A 20,471-nucleotide genomic window follows, 5' to 3' on the forward strand; every position below is an offset into this window, starting at 1 on the left:
AAAGCGTACATTAATGTAGGTTATTTTTATTCAAACATTTTAAAGAAATACGGGTTTCTAAGAAAAGCATGAATGGAATCTTTAAGTACAAACCATGAAGAGGATGGAGGAAACATTGATGAAGTATCCAGGGAGACGGTCTTTCCAGGTCAGCTTCTCGATTGCAGCCTGACAGGAAGAACAGGGAAAGTGAAAATGCAAAAACCCTGAGCCGCCTACAAAGATCGGACATCACACGCAAGAAGAATGCCTTTCGTTAAATTCATTAACAACAAATTTCTGTCAAACGCTGCTTGATAATAGCTGGTTGGTTGAAGAAGCACCATCTGCATTTCACCGCCTCCGCAGGAAATGTCACACGTCTCGGCATAAAGGAGCACAATAGTTTAGTTCAGCGGCTGCATCCCGGATTTAGAGACCAACTCAGAGCAAAGCAAACGCTTTGAAGCCTCCAAACAGTCAGCGAGGGATCATTCGGAATTCCTGCAGCACCGACGTGGAAGAACAGTAGGCAGGAATGTTGTGAATTAGTAAAGTCATTTTTTTTATAATTAGAAAAAGAAAAAAATGAGTATGGGGGTAGTAGATAAAAGTTGTGGTGGCATTTTAAAAAGTTAGCCTGGTTTACCCTGCATCGTGTTTTTCACTGATCAGGCTGATAAGCCTGTTTAGGCTTAATTTTAGATTCGTGTTTACATTCATTTTCATTTTGAATTCTCTTTCAGCAGAGATTAAAGCAATTTCTGAAATTTCATGCCAAATCTTTGGCCTGATTCTGACCAATCTAACCCTCCCCCCCCCCCCCCCAGCGTAAAACTACATCTTTATATTGCAGTATTCTAAAAATGTTGCCAATCATGGCAGATCTGGATGATATGGTGTCTAAAAGGTGGTAGAATTAGAATAGATGCCTGATGCCCTCTGACCTGCAGACTCCACACACACATGCACGCACACACACACACACACACACACACACAAACAATATGTGGATTAGCAGGACAACACCACCATCTAGCGAATAATGCGGCCCAATGCAACCAGTAAAGGCTCCACTTAATACACATATTCTCACAGGAGAAAAGGTATTTTCCAGAATACACTTTAATGGTATAAATATATTGAACTTGTATTGTCAGTCTTCTCTCCTCATGTGTTCTCATCTGGTTAAAGTAAAGCCGATTTGAGCCATTATAGGCAACAGTATTACGGTTAAGATGGATACTTGACGAACTCTGTGTCTGCGATCTGGTGTGGAGATTCTACAGCACCAGACATGCCGCTTTGTATCTAACGAAAAACAAATAAAACCTCTTTCTAGAGTATTTATAAAATGACCGTTAACCTTCTATTATCAACCCAAAATCAAATAAAACCGTTAAAGAACTAATTTAATTAAATTTGCTTCAATAGATAACCTGGAGAGTTTCAATAATTAATTTTTAATAAAAAAAACAGTCTGGGTCATATTCAGATCATTTGTAATGTCTGTCAGAGGAAATGACTAATAAATATTCATGTCTATTGGCTAAAAATACTTTACTTCCCTACGCTTCCACATGTGATGAAGTATATTTGACGTATCCTTTATTACGATCTGTAGAGAAAGGAAGGAAAGATATTCCACCTCCATCCTCCGTCATCAGTGTGTTGCATGCAGTATCCCCCGTTTCGGTTCCATCTTTGTGGGATAAAGTGTTTCCTCAGCACCAGAACCGTTACACCTGCTGCAAACAAAAATACTCTTCCATTACATGAGAAAGGCAATGCTTCTATGGTAGCCCCAAGTGGACAAACTTCAGGTGTTTGCAATCTGCAATTACAACGCTAGATGCCACTAGATGCTGACTGTGCGTGTGTGTGTGTGTGATAGTTGGTGGGGGCAGCTTCCAGAGCAACTGGCAGCACTAAATGGGTCGGGGGTTATATTTGGCTTGTTACCTCCGTTGAGAAAAGCCCAATAAAGCCTTTACCATGTGACACAGTCTCACTCACAGCCTTTATTTTCCTATGTCTCTCGCCCCCTCTGTTCGTCTGCCTGTCTCATCGCTCGGTTCCTTCGTCTTGGAGTTTTCCAAAAACCCATTTTCTTACAATGAACGCACTTTTGAGGAATTGCATTGCACGATGCCACATGGGTTTCCAAAATGTGGAACAAATCCCCCCCCCCCATCATATAATACATGCATCTTCACCTCTAAGACTTGACCTCAAGATTGTTACAGGAAAATAAATAACAAAACATACACGCACAAAAACTCTGAATTTCACCTTAAAAGTCATAAAAAAGAATACATTTGTCAATAAAAGGCATCGATTCCCATCCTTGGTGTACGAGACTAAGATTCCGCTGCCTTAAACCGCTCTGAAGTTTAAGAGACGCAGGCCTGACACCCAAACGAGGACGCATTGTTGTGAAGAAGAAATAAATTGTGTCGCTGACGCCTTTCTGTAGAGCCGAAAATCCAGATTTACAGGCCTTCCGCAGGATTTGGCCTTTGATAATACCTACTTCTCGACAAGCATGTCAGTCATTGATCAGTACCAGTACCAGTATCAATATAGATATATTGCACAATATATTTGGAGCTCTTGCGAGGTTCCTACGCGGATGGAGGATGATGGATGCCAGCGGGAGTTGCACCGTGCGCTTCCGCTCAACGCACTGGAACGAGACATTAAATCACACACCAGTTTGGAACTGACTGGTGGAGCGTTTTCAGAGCGATGATCTTTAGCTGAGATCTATGCAGGTCTCCATCCTCAGCCCTCTGGATGTGACTCGCATTGTTAGCATTGATGGCTAACAGTAACAGTAGTGCAAATAAAAACGTGTCTGACTTCTTTGCATTAGTGTTATTACGTCCGAGGTTTAAGAGCAGTAAAATGAGCACAAAGAACCCTGCAGTCATAGTTTTAAAGTACAATAGATTTCGCAAACTGAAGTCATGCGTGCGTGTGTGTGTGCGTGTGTGTGCGTGAAGAAAGAGCTCTGCATGTCGCCATAGTGACGTTCAATGATCTTACCTCTGGCTTCCTGCCCAGCATGCCTCCCTCCCACTCACCCCCCCCCCCCCCCCTCCCCCCTTCCTCTCTCTCTTCATCGCGCTACTTCTCTAAGTGTTGCTCTAAATCCATTTGATTGTCTTTTCCTTTTTGATCTTTGTTCCACAGACAACTGAACCGAAACAAATGCTGCGTTGCGTTGCCACGGTAACAGACGCAAAAACGCAACGACAGAGCAGCCGGTGTGTCGGTGGCGTTGAAATATCTGACACTGAAAAATGAAGCAGTCCAACATCAATGCTACAGCTGATGGGAGACGTACAGAAACATGGATGACACATTTCACATCCCTGCCACGGGGACTTAGCCAGGACTTTGGAGGTGCACAAGAAGAAGAAAGAGCGGTTCTTGAGATCCGCTCCGGAAATGCGACTAAATGCGACCGACAGAGTCTCTTCTTCGCATTTCATTCGTAACGATCAACCAGTGTCGGACTGAGACTGTCTGAGGGGCAGAGCTAAAAAACTGAAAGGGCCACCATAAGGAGTCACAAATACACGAGTAGTAGGGCCGGCACCAAAATACCATCGTCCCACATGCGACTGGGATGTCACAGAAACGACGGGAGATTTCTTCAAGCACAAAATCCCAGTGGCCGTTCGTGCAGGATAAAATCTCACAAATAAAACACAGACACATAATCCAGGCAAGACAACGACAGAGAACGATGGCTGTCTGCCTTTAGAGCTTTAAGAGCTCAGTATCTAAGGGTGAAAGTTTGACTTTGGAACATTTCCCTCTTCTTTGGAACCGAAAGTCCGTCTGCTGGAGTCTTTATTCAGGTCGTCTCCTCGGGTACGGTAGTCGCATTCTGTTCCCTCGTGCCTCCCAAATACTCTGAATTTATGCAAGAATGAGCAAAGATGTCTCCAGTAAACCGGCTCCAGAAGTGATCAGTCACGGGAAATACTGACTTCTGGAACCAAATTACTTAATTATGTGGTGCGTTTTATGGAGTCTTCGACTTCAGCTAGAAAAAACAACAACTCAAAGAACAACAAACTCTTCCCCCATACTTTAACTGCCGTAAATAAAAGATATTGATGGAAAAACAGATGAAGAAAAAATACCTGAGGAGTTGAGACAGTAGAAGCCAGATGATGGGACAGGAAGAGAAGAACAGACAGACTGCAGCCTGGAAGAGCAGAGGAAAGGAGAGGAGAAATAAAAGGGAGAGGAGAGGAGAGGAGAGGAGAGGAGAGGAGAGGAGAGGAGAGGAGAGGAGAGGAGAGGAGAGGAGAGGAGAGGAGAGGAGAGGAGAGGAGAGGAGAGGAAAGGAGAGGAGAGGTTACCGGTATTCCTGCAGCCATGGCAGAGAGCAGTTTTTGTCTCCATCTGTCCTTCCCTGTCACTGTCCCATCCTCCTGCTTTTGGGGCTGCAAGATAGAGGGACAGGTTACACACACACACACACACACCTACACACCTACACACCTACACACACACACACACACACACACACACCTACACACACATCGGGCATACTTTCCCTACACGTTTTTTAATCTGGATTGATTATGCATACGTTTATTTCACAATTGCATTAATGATCAAAGTTTGCCGCAGTAACGTAAACATGTCTTCTTCCGATTGTAAATTTCTTACTTCGCTGTTTTGACACGGGACCGGATCCCGTAACTTACAATGACTTGGTCCCTCCCCCATTCACTTCCTTCCCGGCTAACCGTCATACTTTTCCGAGCCGACCATCAGATGGCGTCGGTTGGCACGTCCGACGCCTACTTCCCTACCTTCCTACCCACATTGAGCAGATATTGCCGTTGATCCCCCACCCTGTGAAGTAGCCCCCCCCCCCCCCCCCCCCCCCGATTGAATCTGATTGTGGCGTGCAGCCATGCAGCAAAGTGCCTGCGGGTCAACAGGAATGTGATTGGCCCAGTTTAAGGACGGAATCGAGGCTGTTCCCAATCATTAGACTACCAGCCTAGTTTTTTGTATCGGATCAGATCATTCGGAGCCATCCGATTCAAAAAAGGAAGACTCAGCCAGATGATCAGCTGATGACACCGTTTCCCATAATGCATGCACAACTCGGGATAGTGGTTGTCTTTTTAATTCTTCCTACTGAATGACATCTTATGGGAATGTCAAAATGTTGTTTTAAAACTTGATGTCATTTAAATTGATCTTGTAATATAATAATGTAATTAATCCCAGGTGAGGCGTTTGCCTTTTTTTTTAAAGTTGTTCCAGGATTACGCGACTATTTGACAGACTTTCACAAGACTCGGGAGGGTGGCTGGTCATGTGACACAAAACAACGCATTAAAGTTTCGTAGATCCATATAAAGGGGTGATCCAGGGATATTTTGCTGTATTTATATTTATTGTGACCTTGATGGTTTTGATGGTTTGTGATTATGGAGAAATTGCGTTGCCTTGGCAGCTTGCCTCTGTTCAGTGCATTTCTGGATGCGCATGTTAAGAACGAACCGATGAGTCGTGCTGTATGACACCTTCCTTATGTCGTTGACCTTCAGGTCCAACATAGAGGACAACATTCTACTCTTACTATAATTAGATAAATGGGATTAATGGGAAATGAGGCCCACGACGCTTCGACATGCCTCCAGTCGTCCTTACCTCGTTCTTTTTCTTCTTCTTCTTCTTCTTCTGCTGCTTCTTCCTCTGTCGCTTCTGAAGGAGGATCGTCTCATATTTTGGCCTGGGATGTTCCTGAGGGAAACGCAGGACAGTGAGTAATTCACGTATAAATGGTGCAGTGGGCCGCGCTGTTGCCTCACAGCAAGAAAGGTCACAGGTTTGAGTCCCACTTGCAGCCTCTCTGTGAGGAGTGTGTATGTTCTCCCTGTGTCTACGTGGGTTCTCTCCGGGTTCCTCCCACCACCAAGAACATGCAGTTCTGGCGGCTTGTCCAGGGTGTACAAGCTCTCTCGCCGGTAGTCTACTGGGATGGGCTCCAGTAGATCCGGTGACCCGGATTTCAAATTAAGCGGTTGAGAAAATAAATAAATGAATGAATGACATTTTTGTTAACATTGCAGTCAATGGAGCTTCAAATATTTTTCCTAAATATCTCGGTTGATTATTGACCGATGTTTATGGAATTTGACACAGTCATGTCGGGTGGGGGTCTCTATCTCACCACCAAATTTAATCCTGATCGGCTCCAGAATGGAGTCAGTATAAAATATTTAATTTTAACATTGAAAACTCCCTTTTTGGATTCAAAAATCAGTTAAAACTCTGATTCGTACTTTTACTTTTCATGGTTGGTGTATAAAGATACCAAGAACAATATAGAACCTTTTGATGCTGATCCAGATTCACCATGTGGACAGTGTAAATCCAGTTAGTAGGAGAATGAGCTGCTTGGAGGAGGTCTGTGCTCTCTGAGTGCTTTTCTAGTTTTGATATTGTTGATTCCTTTATACTGTATTTGTGTTTGTTTTGTGTGTCTTTAATTGATCCACACGATGACTGGTGCACTCATGCGATCAAGATTTTCTTGGGGTTCTCTAATCTTGACTTCTGTGAGGAGATACGTGCACGTGTGAGACGTGCCCGTGTGCTGTTCATACCTCATCTTCCTCGATGCCTGTCAAATCCCAGCTGAAGCTCAAACTGATCTGTCGGCGCTTCCAGTGCTCCAGGAACAACACCGCTAAACAAACACACACAGAGAATAAATGGCTGACGACCGGCCGCTCAGCTTCCGTCGGTTGGGTTGACCCAATCGCCTCGTCTTCAAGGAGATAAATGAATGAATGAATGAATTTACCATCGGATACAACCTGATGCATTTGCATTAGCAATAATCGGTTTGATCAGCGAGTTAGACTAAATGATGAATCTCAGTACAGTCGGGTGAACTGGCGAAACGCATGCTGTAAGTCAGGGTTAAAAGAATACAGTCCCGTGCACCAGATCTGCAAGAGGCCACTATTTATACAGACAAAAGAGAGAAAGTGAATCTTTAAAAAAGGATTTTTGGACAGATTCAATGTGATACACCCCGTAGAGCGCCTTTCTCTTCAATCCTCATTGCCTTGTAAAGAGATTACAGACAGTCGGACAATGTGGCTGTAATGCGTGAGATCTGGCTGCACGAAAACACAACAAAAAAGGACCGTCTCTCTCACACTGAGATATGCACCCCCACCTGCGCCAAAACGTAATCTCACCCCACAAGGACATGAAGATGGCGAAGAAGACGGTGGCAGGGTTGTCAAAGAGATGCGAGGCTCTGGCAGTGCCGCAGGCCGTGCTGAGGTGCCAGAAGTCACAAGCGCCGTCACACAGAGGACACATGGTGAAATTGAGACTTTCGTCGCACATCTCCTGACTGAGGGGGGGGGGAGGGGGGTAGAAAATCAAAGCCAAGGTCAAAGAACTCCCAGTTTAGACCTGAACACAAAGACCTACAGACACACAGAAACAGCCTGTCCTGCACTTCGTCCCAGACATCATGCAGCCGGTGCATTCGGAGGTAGAGCCCTAATTATTTTGAGAAGCATTTTTTTGTTGTTGCTATAATTGCAGGTAACACTTTTAAGAATCCGGTGTCGATGGATGCTGCTTGCCCGTAATAAGCCCAGTCATTTCATTCAGCCACTTTCCCCAACCCGTCATTTAATTTTAATCAATAAACAGGGATGCCATCTCCATGCCAACGATGCTGCTGTTGCACTTTCAGTCCCGCCACGACCCCGGAGTCGCCCTGCACGCTCCAGTTAGTGGGTTAATTAAGTTTGCTAATCACCACAATGCTTCTGTGTAAGCATATCTGTGAGTGACTATTTATGTCTGCCTCCTGTGATCAACGTTCAAACACATGGATCGTCCGTCTGAACTGATGTTTAGTCATTTTAGAGCGTATAAAGGCAGCTGATAGCCAAGGGAACATGCTTTGACCCCCAAAAATTATGTTTGTAGGAGCAACATGGCTCTAACATTGTGAGTGGATCAATGCTAAAGAAATCGGTGGACGGTATAATCGGTGGGATTTCTTTAAAAGGAAGAAGAAAGAAAGAACCAGGGGAGAAACTAAAGTCTTTTTTTTTCAGCCTACAGCACACACACACACACACAAACACACTTTTCTTTTTTAAGTAACCTTTTTAGACTGAATTAAGAAGCAATTCAGTGGTCTAGATTTTCTGGATGGATTATTCACCCGCCAGGTTCCTGGGGATCCGGATGTCAATTAGTCAACTTAAGACCGACTTCGCAACGATGCTGGAATAGCTCTGAGCTGAAAAGAATAGTTGCTGCAGGACTAACGCTTTACTACAGGACACACACACACACACATGCACAGTCTCTGTTGTACCATACACTCTGGGCTCCCTCCCACACACAACCCCAACTGAATCCAAGTGCAGCAGGTGCCTGGGTAATCCCTGTCTAGTGCTTCAGGGCACGTGGGCATAAATCGACATGTGGTGTGGGAGGAAATCCTAATTTTATGATTCCCTCCTTTGTTTGTATTTTTTATATGAACTCCTCTTGTCTCCTCTCATCTTCTGATTTGAAATCAGGAGATATGAGTTGCAGTGCAATTTGCAGTACCTGGGTATGTTAGTATCCACGGTGGCCACTCCATAGCTGAACACAATGATTCCCACAATGGCGGCTGGTAGCAGCAGCTGGGTGTAAACTCCAAGCCACGCAAAGTACAGGCCAATCTTTTCCCCAAAGTATTTCCTGTGAGGGCAGAGATCACAGATTAGAAGCTGCAAAGTGAGATTTGAGTTCATTTTGGGGAGAATTATACAGAGGCGTTAAGAATAGAATGATAAAAAGAGTAAGTGCGGTTTTATTTCAGGTGTTCATTAATTACTCTGAGCGTAATGATGCCCAGATTCGTCGTCGTTTTCATCAGATCCCTTTGACGAGCATCTTAAACAAAGAACCACAAAACAACTACAATACCATTCACATTTATACCTTGCTATATACGTTTGAGTTGACATGTATGAAATTACGTTTTTTTAATGAGCCTCAGAAAAAAAAACAATACAAAAAAATGTGAAAGATATGAAAGAGTCCAAAATGTTCACCTTTTACCTTTTCATCTTAATATTTAATTAACATCTTAATGATTGAATATATATATATGATGATGAATATATTTATTAGATAGAATGTTGGAGTACAAGTACAGTGAAACAGTAGCATGTATTACAGTACAAGTACAGTCACACCGTAGCATGTATTACAGTACAAGTACAGTGAAACATCCTGTCTAAGAGGAACATTTCAAAAAAGCCCTTTCGGTCTTGTTTCCGTTACAGATTTAAATGCTCTTTGACTTTATGTTTTGCTTTTCATATTTACAGAAGCGGTAAATGGCCCTCCTCCTTTCTGACAGCTCCATATAAATGTTTGCACGTGAACATCGAAAGTCATTTGTCTTATCAAGAATGTGAATCTCTGTGCCGCATGGATACAGCAACATATATGACCTAAACCGTTTTAAAATGTCTTATATAATATAACAATGGAATTTTTTGTGAAATAATGCACAGTTGTTGTATCCCACCAAGATGTCGGATGACAATGGCAGTTATCGTGCAATGTGAATTGGAATAAATAAAAACGCGTGTGGAGTTGAAGACATGTGTGTTTTACCTGACCAGATCAATGGGCTGGTACTTGTAAAAGGCTGAGTATTTGGCCCACTCGTCATGCAGAACCTGACAGGAAGAGGCAGAGGTGGAGTCAAATGCACCAACCAAGAGCCCAATGATAAAGCCACAAGACAAATATATATATATATATATATAATAATAAAATATGTATTTAAAATGTACAAAAACTAGAGAATGAGTTTGTGGTGGGATAAAGCACACTCTTTCATTTTCATAACCGCTTTTGTGTACGGGCGAGAGGCAGGGTACACCCCGGACAAGCCGCCAGGTCAGCACAGAGTCGGGATTGGGCCAATTGAACAGGTATCTAGAATAGTATGTATGCGCACACTTCTAAGCCCCATTCCAGATTGTCATTAGAGATACATGAGAAGAAAGAGGAAGGGAAGATGAGAATGGAGAGAAATGAGAAAGGAGTCGGCCTACCTGTCTGTCACTCCTCTCCTCAAGGTGTCCGATGACCTTATAGTCGCCCTGTGGAGCAAAGAGAGAGGGTGAACGTTCAGAGCACACACAGACACGTAATCAGAGACGCAGCATTCAACATGCAGTGAAAAGCATCACATTGTCAGGAGCAATGATTTGTCTAAACATACATTTAGCTTTTCGGATTAATGGCGACTCCAGTGGGAAATCATTCTGCAGAGACAGACAGTGAATATCTGGAAGGGATCTGAGCGACGCCACGGCCGTGGTATTATCTCATTGTAAGCAGTAACTATTCTACCACCCTTACTTTGGAAACTTCTCATATTCGGCCAAACAGTTATGATGTCGAGGTGCAACTAGCGTTAACCAGGATTGATATTTCAAATGTTGAATGTTGTAGTGAAACACGAGTTGTACTGAGATGGAGCCAGAGGGAATTCCAAACCTCGCACTTACATCGTGGAGCGGGAAGGCAGCGTCGTACACGCCTTTGGCTATCAAAGTGCTGATGCCTGGAAAAGACAGAGTGAAGGCAACATCAAAAAAAAAAGAAAGAATCCCAAGACAGCACCTGAGTGTGCTTTTCTCCTCCTGCCCTGTTATTCAATCCACCACTCCCGTGTACCCAATGATGTTGGGTACACTGACGGTACACTTGACTGTATTCCCAGCAGTCCATTCAGCCACAGCTGGCCTCACACGCCAGAGACACCCGCCCTAAGTGGAGCAGAAACCAGGCCTCGGCCACGCCGGTCTAGAAAATGTCCTGTTAGAAGTGAAGGTGTGGCCTGGGGATGTCGCAGCGGACGCCGTCAAGTCAAATGAACCTGGCGCATGCATTCATTATCTGTGCCCCCCCCCCCGCCCCCCCTTCAATCTCTGCTAGACCCTGGAAGTATGACCCACTTGTAAAGGAGCTAGAGAAGGACAACTGAGACTCTGGGAGTGGGCTCTGTGCATGTGTGTGTGTGTGTGTGTGTGTGACAATATTCATGCACCAATGACAAAAGGGAAAAAGGAAATAGAGGTTAAATAGATGCAACTCTATTTTCTTCTGGCCCTGCAGGTCCAGCAGCCCCCGCAGGCAGAGACCTTCTGCTGTGAAGTGGAAGCCAACCAGACATATGGTGGATGACTGGAAATGGAAACGGTGTCAGCTCACGTCTGCGTGGGACCGTTGGGTCTGTCGGAGGGTCAACACTCTGCACGCCGGCCTGGATGCTTCGTATCCGGCGACTGTAAACTCAAAGCGACACGTTCTATCTTGTGTTTTAAAAGACTTGGTGCTCATTGCTTCCTACAAGAAGTAGAAATAGGAATAGGAAATTGAGGTTTCCATATGTTACCAGGCAGAACGCTTTACATGCGACCTGGGGACGGGGACAAGTGGTCTGAGACCTGGGGACGGGGACAAGTTGTCTGAGACCTGGGGACGGGGACAAGTTGTCTGAGAGAATGTCTGTCAGTGACGCACACGAGTGTGGAGAGAGAAAGACGCTAACGTCTGGAGCAACCTGTAGAATGCTTCCAGCTAATGCCACTCCTTTAACCACTGGCCAATCAAAGTGGAAAGGTCAATGTGGAGATGTGTGTGGCTGAAATGCTGTAAGTGTTCAACACACACACACACACACACACACAGTGTTTAGACAACGAACGGCTCTATGTCCTCACCTATGGTCTGGCAGGTTCGTACACATACTGTCCGTCTCAGGATCTCATAAACCTGAGAAAGACGTGGGATTATTAGACATGAGACAATAATGAAGACACGAATTAGAATATGAATTCACACTTAACTATTCTGCCTCTTGTGGCATTGTCAAAGAAAGTCTCTTTGGATGTGATGTTGTACCTGAAAAGAAACAGCAATGATTCACGAACTCAACTCGTATCACTTTGTCCTGCTTCACAAAGGAGATGAGAGACACGCAGGCAAAGATCAAAGGTGTTGTGTCCCTTAGAATGAGCTCTATTTGTTGATCAATCAGAACACAGAATTCTACAATATTTATCGGCGATAGCATTTAATTTAAAATGTGACATTGGCAAAACGCACATAGGTGCTGAAACACTATTTGGAATTTAAAATTCTGAAATTAAACAAAGATTTTAAAAATTGTATGTTTTTCTTTTTCATGTACGGTATTATATTTTTTTATGTGAAATTCTAATGATTGTTTTTCTTCTGTCTGTCTTTTAAATGACAGAATTTCATTTTTGTTTTCAGTGTCACAGATCTTCACTTTGATCTTCCAGTGGTCTGAAGGCAGGAGCAAAGAGAGATTGATCTGCATTCAAATTTCATCACACAGCCAACAATATCTGCTTTAAACCGTAAGTTGATTAAATCTATCTTTTTTTGCTGTTGTTGTTTTTGCATGGATTCAGGATGCAGTAAAGGCAACACTGTGTTTCAGGTACAATTACCAATATCAGCTATCATAGCTAACATTAGCCAGAAGTTAATGCTGGAACGTAAGTAGCTTCCTGGATGACAGGTTAAATGTCTTCAAACTACAATGTGTTACACAAATGTTGTATTATTTTGAAATGCTTTTTGAAAGTACCTAGTTTCAATAACTAAATAAATAACCTCTGTGTTCATTTTTGATGTCTTTCTAACATCAACATAGAATTAAATTTAATTAAAACAAAATCTTGTTTTTATTCTAAATTGTTTGTGTAACAATTTTAGTGAAGTTAAGCTTCCCCTAGTCAATGGATTAAAAGGTATAATAAAATTTAAAATGACTATATTTTCATCTCAATATTTACTTTTTTTTTATTAATTGGTAGCTGTTTATCTGTGCAACATACACAAAACTATGTGTGATGCTGTGTGTGACATTGTGTGTGATGCTGTGTGTGACATTGTGTGTGATTGTGTGTGTACATGCATCTCTTACAGGTGGAGTTTGTCTCTGGAGAAGCAATGTGAGAGGAACTTTGTGCGTTCCTGGTCCTGATGTGGTACTTTGGGCTGGAACGGCTGGTTCATTTTCCTCCACACTGTGCTCATACTGGACCCAAAGCCACTTTCCTCTTTAAGTTCGTAACTCTGAAAAAACACACAACACACAATTAACCAAATTATTCTCAACTTTTGTCACAGCGTGTCCATTTAGAAATGAATCCGATGGTACTAGCAGATGGACGACTGAGCTTCAGACAGACAGACAGACAGACAGCTGCTCGCCACCGGGTCTCACCGTCTTTGTGGGGACTTTGATCTTGAGAAACTCAGCCTCTCGACACAGCACCGGCCACGGAGCGTGGAGACGGGTGAAGCTGGGGCCGTGGGTCTTCAACTGAAACGCAAACATAATTCACGTCAAGATACGCTTAAGTGACTGAATGCCAGGAACAGGAGAGGCATAGCTTCTCGTTCTTTGTTTGGTACATGAGATTTTCTTCTTTAGACAGCGCTACTGTAAACTCCCTGCCTACGAGATGAGCTTTGAGTAACGTATGCGACAGGCATAAACACGAGAACTTAGCCCGTCCTAGTTTTCCTTCAGACCTCAACAATGACCACGATGCTGTACATCTGAATGAGCAACAGATCAATCATGATAACAATACTCTTCTCAAATTCCAATTCAGCTTCGGCAGCAACATTGCCGGTAAGCTGTACGAGGCCTCTTTCCTGTTACAGCACGTTTTTCCTTCCTGCTCTGTTGAGAAAGCCGATATCAAATCTAATTTATCTCTGATAAAATCATGGCTCATCTACTTCACTCAGCTGATGATGATGATGATGAATATATTTATTAGATAGAATGTTAGAGTACAAGTACAGTCACACAGTAGCATGTATTACAGTACAAATAAAGTCAAACATCCTGTCTAAGAGGAGCATTTCAGAAAAGCCCTTGCGGTCTGGTTTCCGTTGAAAGTCCTTAGTACATAAATCATCGACAATTAACAATACACATTTAACAATACAATAAAAATAAAAATAAAACATAAAAATAAAACCAATATTCGATAACTCAATTGATGCAAAGTAACATTAGAAAAATAAAATGATTTTACACCACCGATGCAAACTAACAATAAATCTAAAATAAATTACACCACTGACGCAGAACGACTATGAATGACAATAGATTACATAAATTACAATAAATTACAAAGACACTTCATATGTGCAACGTGATGACTGAAGGTCATTGTTATTTTGCATTCAGATACATTCTGGTGAGAAATGGTGAACCTGCTCTGTTCTTCTGCAGTTCACTAAGCAACCATTACAAAGCTAGAAATTGAAAAGAGCAGCAGGCTGCGGGGGCTGGTAGCCAGGTAACTCTACCCTCCTTAGCCCCCCCGAGCTGCTTCTGTGAGAGGGGGGGGGGGGGGGAGTGACAGAAAGGTGACATGGTAAATGATGGAAACGTGAAACGATTCCCTTTCTCCTCTCTCTCGACTCCTACTCTCCTGAGCTCTTTCACCCCTCTTTATATATGTATATTATATACATATATATATATATATATTACTGTACCTCCTGCCACCTGCTAGGCCCTATTTCACCGACTGATTGACAGCCACTCTTGCTCTTCTTATATTTCATTACCTCCTCTGTCATGTGGAGCCACACTTTCCTTCATACAATGAGACGCAGAGGAGTATTTTATGATGTATTTTTTAACCTTTATTTAACCAGGAAAATAACCCGTTGAGGTTAAAAACCTCTTTTTCAAGGGGGGGGGGGGCTGGCCAAGATAGGCAGCAGCAGATACAAAAAAAACACACACATTGCAAGGTTGCATGGTTAAAACACAAGCAAATACAAATATATAAAATATAAATAGTAAACATATATAATGTTTTACAGCAGACTCTACTGCAACATGCCCAGGAAGCACATCCCCAGCAGGGGAACTCCTCGCCCCAGCTGTCACCGTCTATGAAGCTCTTGGAGACCTGTTGACATATCTGAAGACTTCTAAGTAGGTGGGGCAGGTGTGGTGGAAATGCTTTGTGCTGCGGGGGGGGGGCTCAGCAGCCACCGGCCTCTTCAGACAGAACCCAGACAGCCCCTACAACACCCTGACCCATGGGTTTTTGGTATAGTAAACTACTACTGGCACACACAGACAGCAAACAGCGTCCAGCGTTCCAGGACAATGACACAAAATCAATGCGGACTCTAGCGTGGCTTGGCTGAAGCACCACAGCAATCTTGTTCTAATCTGATTGGCCCCTCCTCCTCTTCCTCCTCACCATTGAGTCATTTAATATTAGTTTTATTTGTATTGTTAAATGTTGATGATTTATGTACGAAGGACTTTCAACGGAAACAAGACCGCAAGGGCTTTTTTGAAATGCTCCTCTTAGACGGGATGTTTGACTGTACTTGTACTGTAATACATTCTACTGTGTGACTGTACTTGTACTCTAATATTCTATCTAATAAATATATTCATCATCATCATCATCCTCTCTCTCTCTCTTCTGATCTCCTCTGCTTCCTTTCTACTGCTCCATCAAAAAGAAGTGATAAAAATACCTCCCGGCCTGAAGGTTAATTAGAAAAGGGATTTCCAATCGGCTCTTTGTGTTTGCGGTGGGGGGTAACTAGGACGCAGCTGGGGGGGGGGCTCTTTGGATGGAGATGGGCATCGAATATGAGCCGGTAAACCATCCGGCTGCATCGACGGTGAAGTAGCGAACAGAGAGAGATCGTGTTAGGGGTCTGGAATCTGCAAAACGGATAGAAGGCATCAGTAACTTTATTGATGCGTTAACTCAAATGTTATGCAAAGGATGTCTTTGAAGTATTTTTAAACAGTAACAGCTACAGGTTACCGTACCACAGACCCACTTTGAGCTCATCCCTTACAGAAGTACTCTGCAGCACAGTTGTGTCTACACTTCATCCCTTAGAGTGGTAACTCTCTAACCGTCTGTTTTTAAAGCAGCCTGGAAGCCCTTCTGGCTCTGCTGCCTTTCCGTATCGGAGCAGTTTGCTGCGAATGACTGGAATACGTTGGATATCCCCGTCTCTGCTCAGAGCCAGAACGATGTGGGAGAGGTGAATTATAAAACGTGTCTCACTGCAGACTCACAATGTTTTCCAGGGAGAGCCCACTCCTAATACATGTTGTGACAGACTGTTCACTTGCACCCAGTTTGGCCTTGAGGTATCAGTGCTACTAATTCCATTATGGGGAGCATTTTCACTGTAGTAACAACATTATAGGAAGAACCTCCTAACTTTGACACAACCAAAATTACTTGCAAGACAATAAGGATTACAAGAAGCACAAAAAAATCAAAACCGTAAAATCCCACAGTGCAGGGCGTCTTTTGGACAATCGGCCTTTTCCTGTAAGAGCTGCAAACTGTGGAACTCTCTGCCCACAGAACTCGAGAACATCTGTGAGTTCAAAACATTCACCTGCAAGCTCAAGAGTTGGCTAAAAGACAATCAAACTGGCGCCCAGTTGTACATTTTGTATGTGAGTGAATGAGTGAGTTGGACTGAGGTGAATGAATCAGAGTTGAATGAATAATTTATGTTTTATACACTTGACTTGTGTTTTAATATTGTATATATTGTGTATTTTGTATGTTATTGGTGTGTCGTGTAGAAAAGCCCAACCAGAGCTGAGAATTAGCATTTGCTATAAACTCTGTATGCGTCACATCAGGTGCGAAAATTTATATCTATGTCTGAATGCATTGCCCCTGTCAAACAAATAAACAAATAAATAAAGAAGGCAAATTATTTCACTTTTCTAACCCGTTTTTATATTCTCTTTTTTTTCCCGCTCACATGCGTGGCAATTTTGGAGTAACCAGTTCACATATGCCGCATGTTTTTGGTGGAAGGAGGAAGCAGGAAAGCCTTTAGTGAACCAGAAGCCCTGTGGTTCCATTTGGGAAAGCATATTTTCAGAATCAAAACATTGGGTTCATATTGGTTACGAGGAAATGGTGTGCATTTTATGAAAAGCTGTCACATCATGAGGAGAACCAGCAACGAGCGCTCCCGTCTTCCCAGATCCTCCTCCTGCATCCGGTTCATTCATGGCACCTGTGCTCCGAGGATCACCTGCAGCTCATCTCTCATCAGCCCCGACTCGACTTATTCTCTGCTCATGCCACAGATTGTTTGTGACTTGTTCCTTCCTTCCAGCGCTCCAATCTTGTCTGTGATTCGTGCATAGCTGACCTGCCTGCTTCTGGATGCCGACCGTTTGCCTGCTGATTTAGACTGGCTGCCTGGTGACGAACAATAAAGCTGAGTTTCGGGAATTCCCCTCTCCTGCCTGCACTGATCAAGGATTCCCCGCAGCTTCGCTACCGTCGCTGTGATTACTTATAACCCATTTCCTCCACATTCAGTCGTCAGTCAATAATCCTCAGACACAGTTAGCAAAAAACATTTAAGTCACCTTTTCTACCATCCAGTTCATTTAAAGTCGAACGGATGCCGTCGGCAGAAAGCAAAACGATCAGACATACATTGGATTCATTTTTCATGAAATACAATGAAAGTACTTAACATGTTTTTAATGTGTTTTTAATGCGTTAACGTCTTCTCTGTATAACTCTATATTTCAAACCCAAGATGAGTCTGAAAGAAATGACTTTTCTAAATATACAAAACTTTGTGAACGATTAAATGTTCCTTTAGGGAACAGATCATCCGGTGGGTCATTCAATGCCACATTTTCTACATGCAATCAGACACAAACTAAGGAGTCCTTCCAAATAAGCGCAAAGCTTTAAAATGTCAGATTTTCATTTTAAGTTGATTATTCAATATTCAGGCCCACAAACTCTCAGATTAAGTGCATCTCCTTGCACACGTTTAATGCCTCTACAAACCAACAGGTCAACATTTAATGCTTTGTCTCTGTCGCGTAGCAATTCTTTTATGATGCATTTGACTTTACAGACAAGAATGATTTTATTCTGGTTTGTGATCGCGTCTATGTGGGTGATTGAGTGGAAAGCAGCCGCTTATTATCAGACAATGTTCCTTCTTTTTGATAACACCCCCTGCAACCGTAGCTACTGCAGCTAAGCTGTCGATGGAAGGAGTGCAATCTGTTTCCATCGCTGGCCATGCACGTCTGGGCATGCACGTCTGGCTCTGCGTTCTGGCTGCACTTGGCAGCAGATTTGATCTACCCCTCCATCAATGGTATGAGATAAGGAATCTAATCTAATCTCATCCTGGCTAAAGCCACGCTGTCAGCAAATCTGATTAATGCTAGCCCACAGGTGTGTGTGTGTGTGTGTGTGTGTGTGTACGAAATCACATACCAAAGCATCAACAACTGCATGGTAAACAGGAAAAAGTAGCAAAAGCATCACTTCCAGCAACCATAGGGAGCAACGCGTCAGAGTTCCAAATGATCCTCCTCAGGATTGGTTGGTAACAAGTGGAACTTTAACAATAACCACATTTCCGTGGCAGTGAGCCCACACACACACGCACACACACACGCACACACACACACACATGCACACACACACACTGTCTGCCAGCCACCCACTATACACACAAACATCCACACAAGCCAAAGCGGGACTGAACACACACCGACACGCAAGCACTGGTTGCTACGTAACGCACAATCGCATCAAAGTGATTTGTACATGTCAAAACAAAATGAGCCGTTTCAGGCTAAATCGGTAAATCGATTGCAAAGAGGATAGCGCAGCAGCTGCGTCGGCTGCAGCGACGGAGAATTCAAGTCTGCTTGCTCAGAGCCATCGGGCCCTCGTGTGCCGATTCAGACTCCCGGTCGGTCACATACGGAGGCGGTGAACGAGAACCGGCAGAGAATTAACATGAGGTTCAGAATGGAAGCGGAAGGGTCACGGCCACAAGACAGCAGAAAGTGTGACTTACAATCAATCAACTGCATTTAGGAGCGTGGTTCATCTATCAAAGGGAAGCTCTCACAGCTGACAACTCCTTAAATGTCCACTATGTGAAAGGAAGTAATTTTATCTTATCGCCAAAATGTTCAGAGCTGCTCCTCCACCATGGAAAATGGAGATGTTTGATATTGATTCTGTACAATGCAGAGCAGTTGCCAGTCTCTCTCTCTCTCTCTCTCGCTCGCTCCTTCTCAACCCAGCCGGTCCAGGCAGATGGCGGTCCGTCCACCATTGGTTCTGTCCAAGGTTTCTGCCTGTTAAAGGGAATCGCCAAAGTGCTTGCTGTTGTGGGCCAAGTTGGGTTCTGTCTTTCCCTGCCACACCTGTAAAGTGCCTTGAGATGACTTTCTGTTGCGATACAGAAATACAAGTGTATTGAATTGTCTATTTTACCTTTGGTGAGATAAGATTTACATTCATTGGAGAGAGAAGCCGTGGGTTTACGTGATAATAAAAATATGTTTGAATATGTCATGAAGTTAAATGAAAATGCCTCAAATTGAGGGCTTTTCTCAACAATGTTTCAGTGAGATTATAAAAGAGATTCATTAGATTCATTAATTAGACAGCAATGATGACATCCCATCATTAGTGATTCGCACGGGAACTTTGATAAGTTTTGACAAATAAAATAAGCTTCCTGATTTGTTTACTGTGAATAAAATAACCCAGAAATTAAAGTTAGATTAAATCTTTACCACAGACAAAGTTCTTTCTTGTTTTAAAGTGCAGTTCACTGGAAATGTTTAATGTCGACATTATCTACTCGAGCCTATGCTCACAAAAAATGAGGACGGAGTCCATTCAAGTCGTAGAGTGTAATTCCAAAAGCCAGACCAACCCAGACTGATTACACTGAAAACTTCACGAAGTTGAAAATGATGATGAAACCAATGAGAACTTGCTATCTCTGAAAAACTCAGTAGTCACATAAAATGAATTGCAGCAGACTCAGACTCAGTTGAAGTTGTGTGCAAAACAGCCTGCAGGTGTACGAAAGATACATTCTAAAACCTCATGTCCACACATTCGAGCTCCTGGACGTTTAGAATGCAGATTTCAGCTAAAACAAAGTTTTGTCTGGACAGTTCAGCATCTTGAGCTCAGGGGCATCTGCAGACTCGAACCAGGCAGGCAGCGTGAAATCTTTCTATGAACGTTTTCAGTTGTTCTTTTAGATTTAACTCCAGATCTTCAGAGGAATAGTCCACCCAGCTCCAGAAATGTTTTGTGGACCAGAGGACTTTGGATGATTTTCCGTCACCATAGGGGCGAACAGATAGTGACTGCATTTAACTGCACCTTTAGGGCATGCATGGGGGGGTCCAATTGGCTGGTAAATCCCCCTGGACGAATACACAGAATTTTCAAATTCAAAACTTTGACTTTGACTGAAAACTATAAGACAAGGGACACACAAATAGAGAGCGCTGT

At 43.2% G+C, this 20,471-nt stretch overlaps 1 protein-coding gene across 1 annotated transcript in view; it reads right to left on the reverse strand.

Moving 5' to 3' along the window:
* ano2b (anoctamin 2b) overlaps window positions 1–20,471 on the reverse strand; it is a 40,467-nt gene that overhangs the window by 11,067 nt on the left and 8,929 nt on the right. Inside the window, exons 5-17 of the mRNA XM_068755423.1 lie at window positions 13,343–13,441; window positions 13,040–13,191; window positions 11,931–11,985; window positions 11,805–11,856; window positions 10,587–10,642; window positions 10,128–10,175; window positions 9,682–9,746; window positions 8,620–8,754; window positions 7,233–7,393; window positions 6,630–6,712; window positions 5,671–5,763; window positions 4,359–4,442; window positions 94–168 (exon numbers count right to left, since the gene is read on the reverse strand). Coding sequence (XP_068611524.1) covers window positions 94–168; window positions 4,359–4,442; window positions 5,671–5,763; window positions 6,630–6,712; window positions 7,233–7,393; window positions 8,620–8,754; window positions 9,682–9,746; window positions 10,128–10,175; window positions 10,587–10,642; window positions 11,805–11,856; window positions 11,931–11,985; window positions 13,040–13,191; window positions 13,343–13,441 — 1,158 coding nt within the window. The remainder of the gene's footprint in view (window positions 1–93; window positions 169–4,358; window positions 4,443–5,670; window positions 5,764–6,629; window positions 6,713–7,232; window positions 7,394–8,619; window positions 8,755–9,681; window positions 9,747–10,127; window positions 10,176–10,586; window positions 10,643–11,804; window positions 11,857–11,930; window positions 11,986–13,039; window positions 13,192–13,342; window positions 13,442–20,471) is intronic.

The sequence above is a fragment of the Brachionichthys hirsutus genome, chromosome 22, assembly GCF_040956055.1.
Source record: "Brachionichthys hirsutus isolate HB-005 chromosome 22, CSIRO-AGI_Bhir_v1, whole genome shotgun sequence".
NCBI lineage: Eukaryota > Metazoa > Chordata > Actinopteri > Lophiiformes > Brachionichthyidae > Brachionichthys > Brachionichthys hirsutus.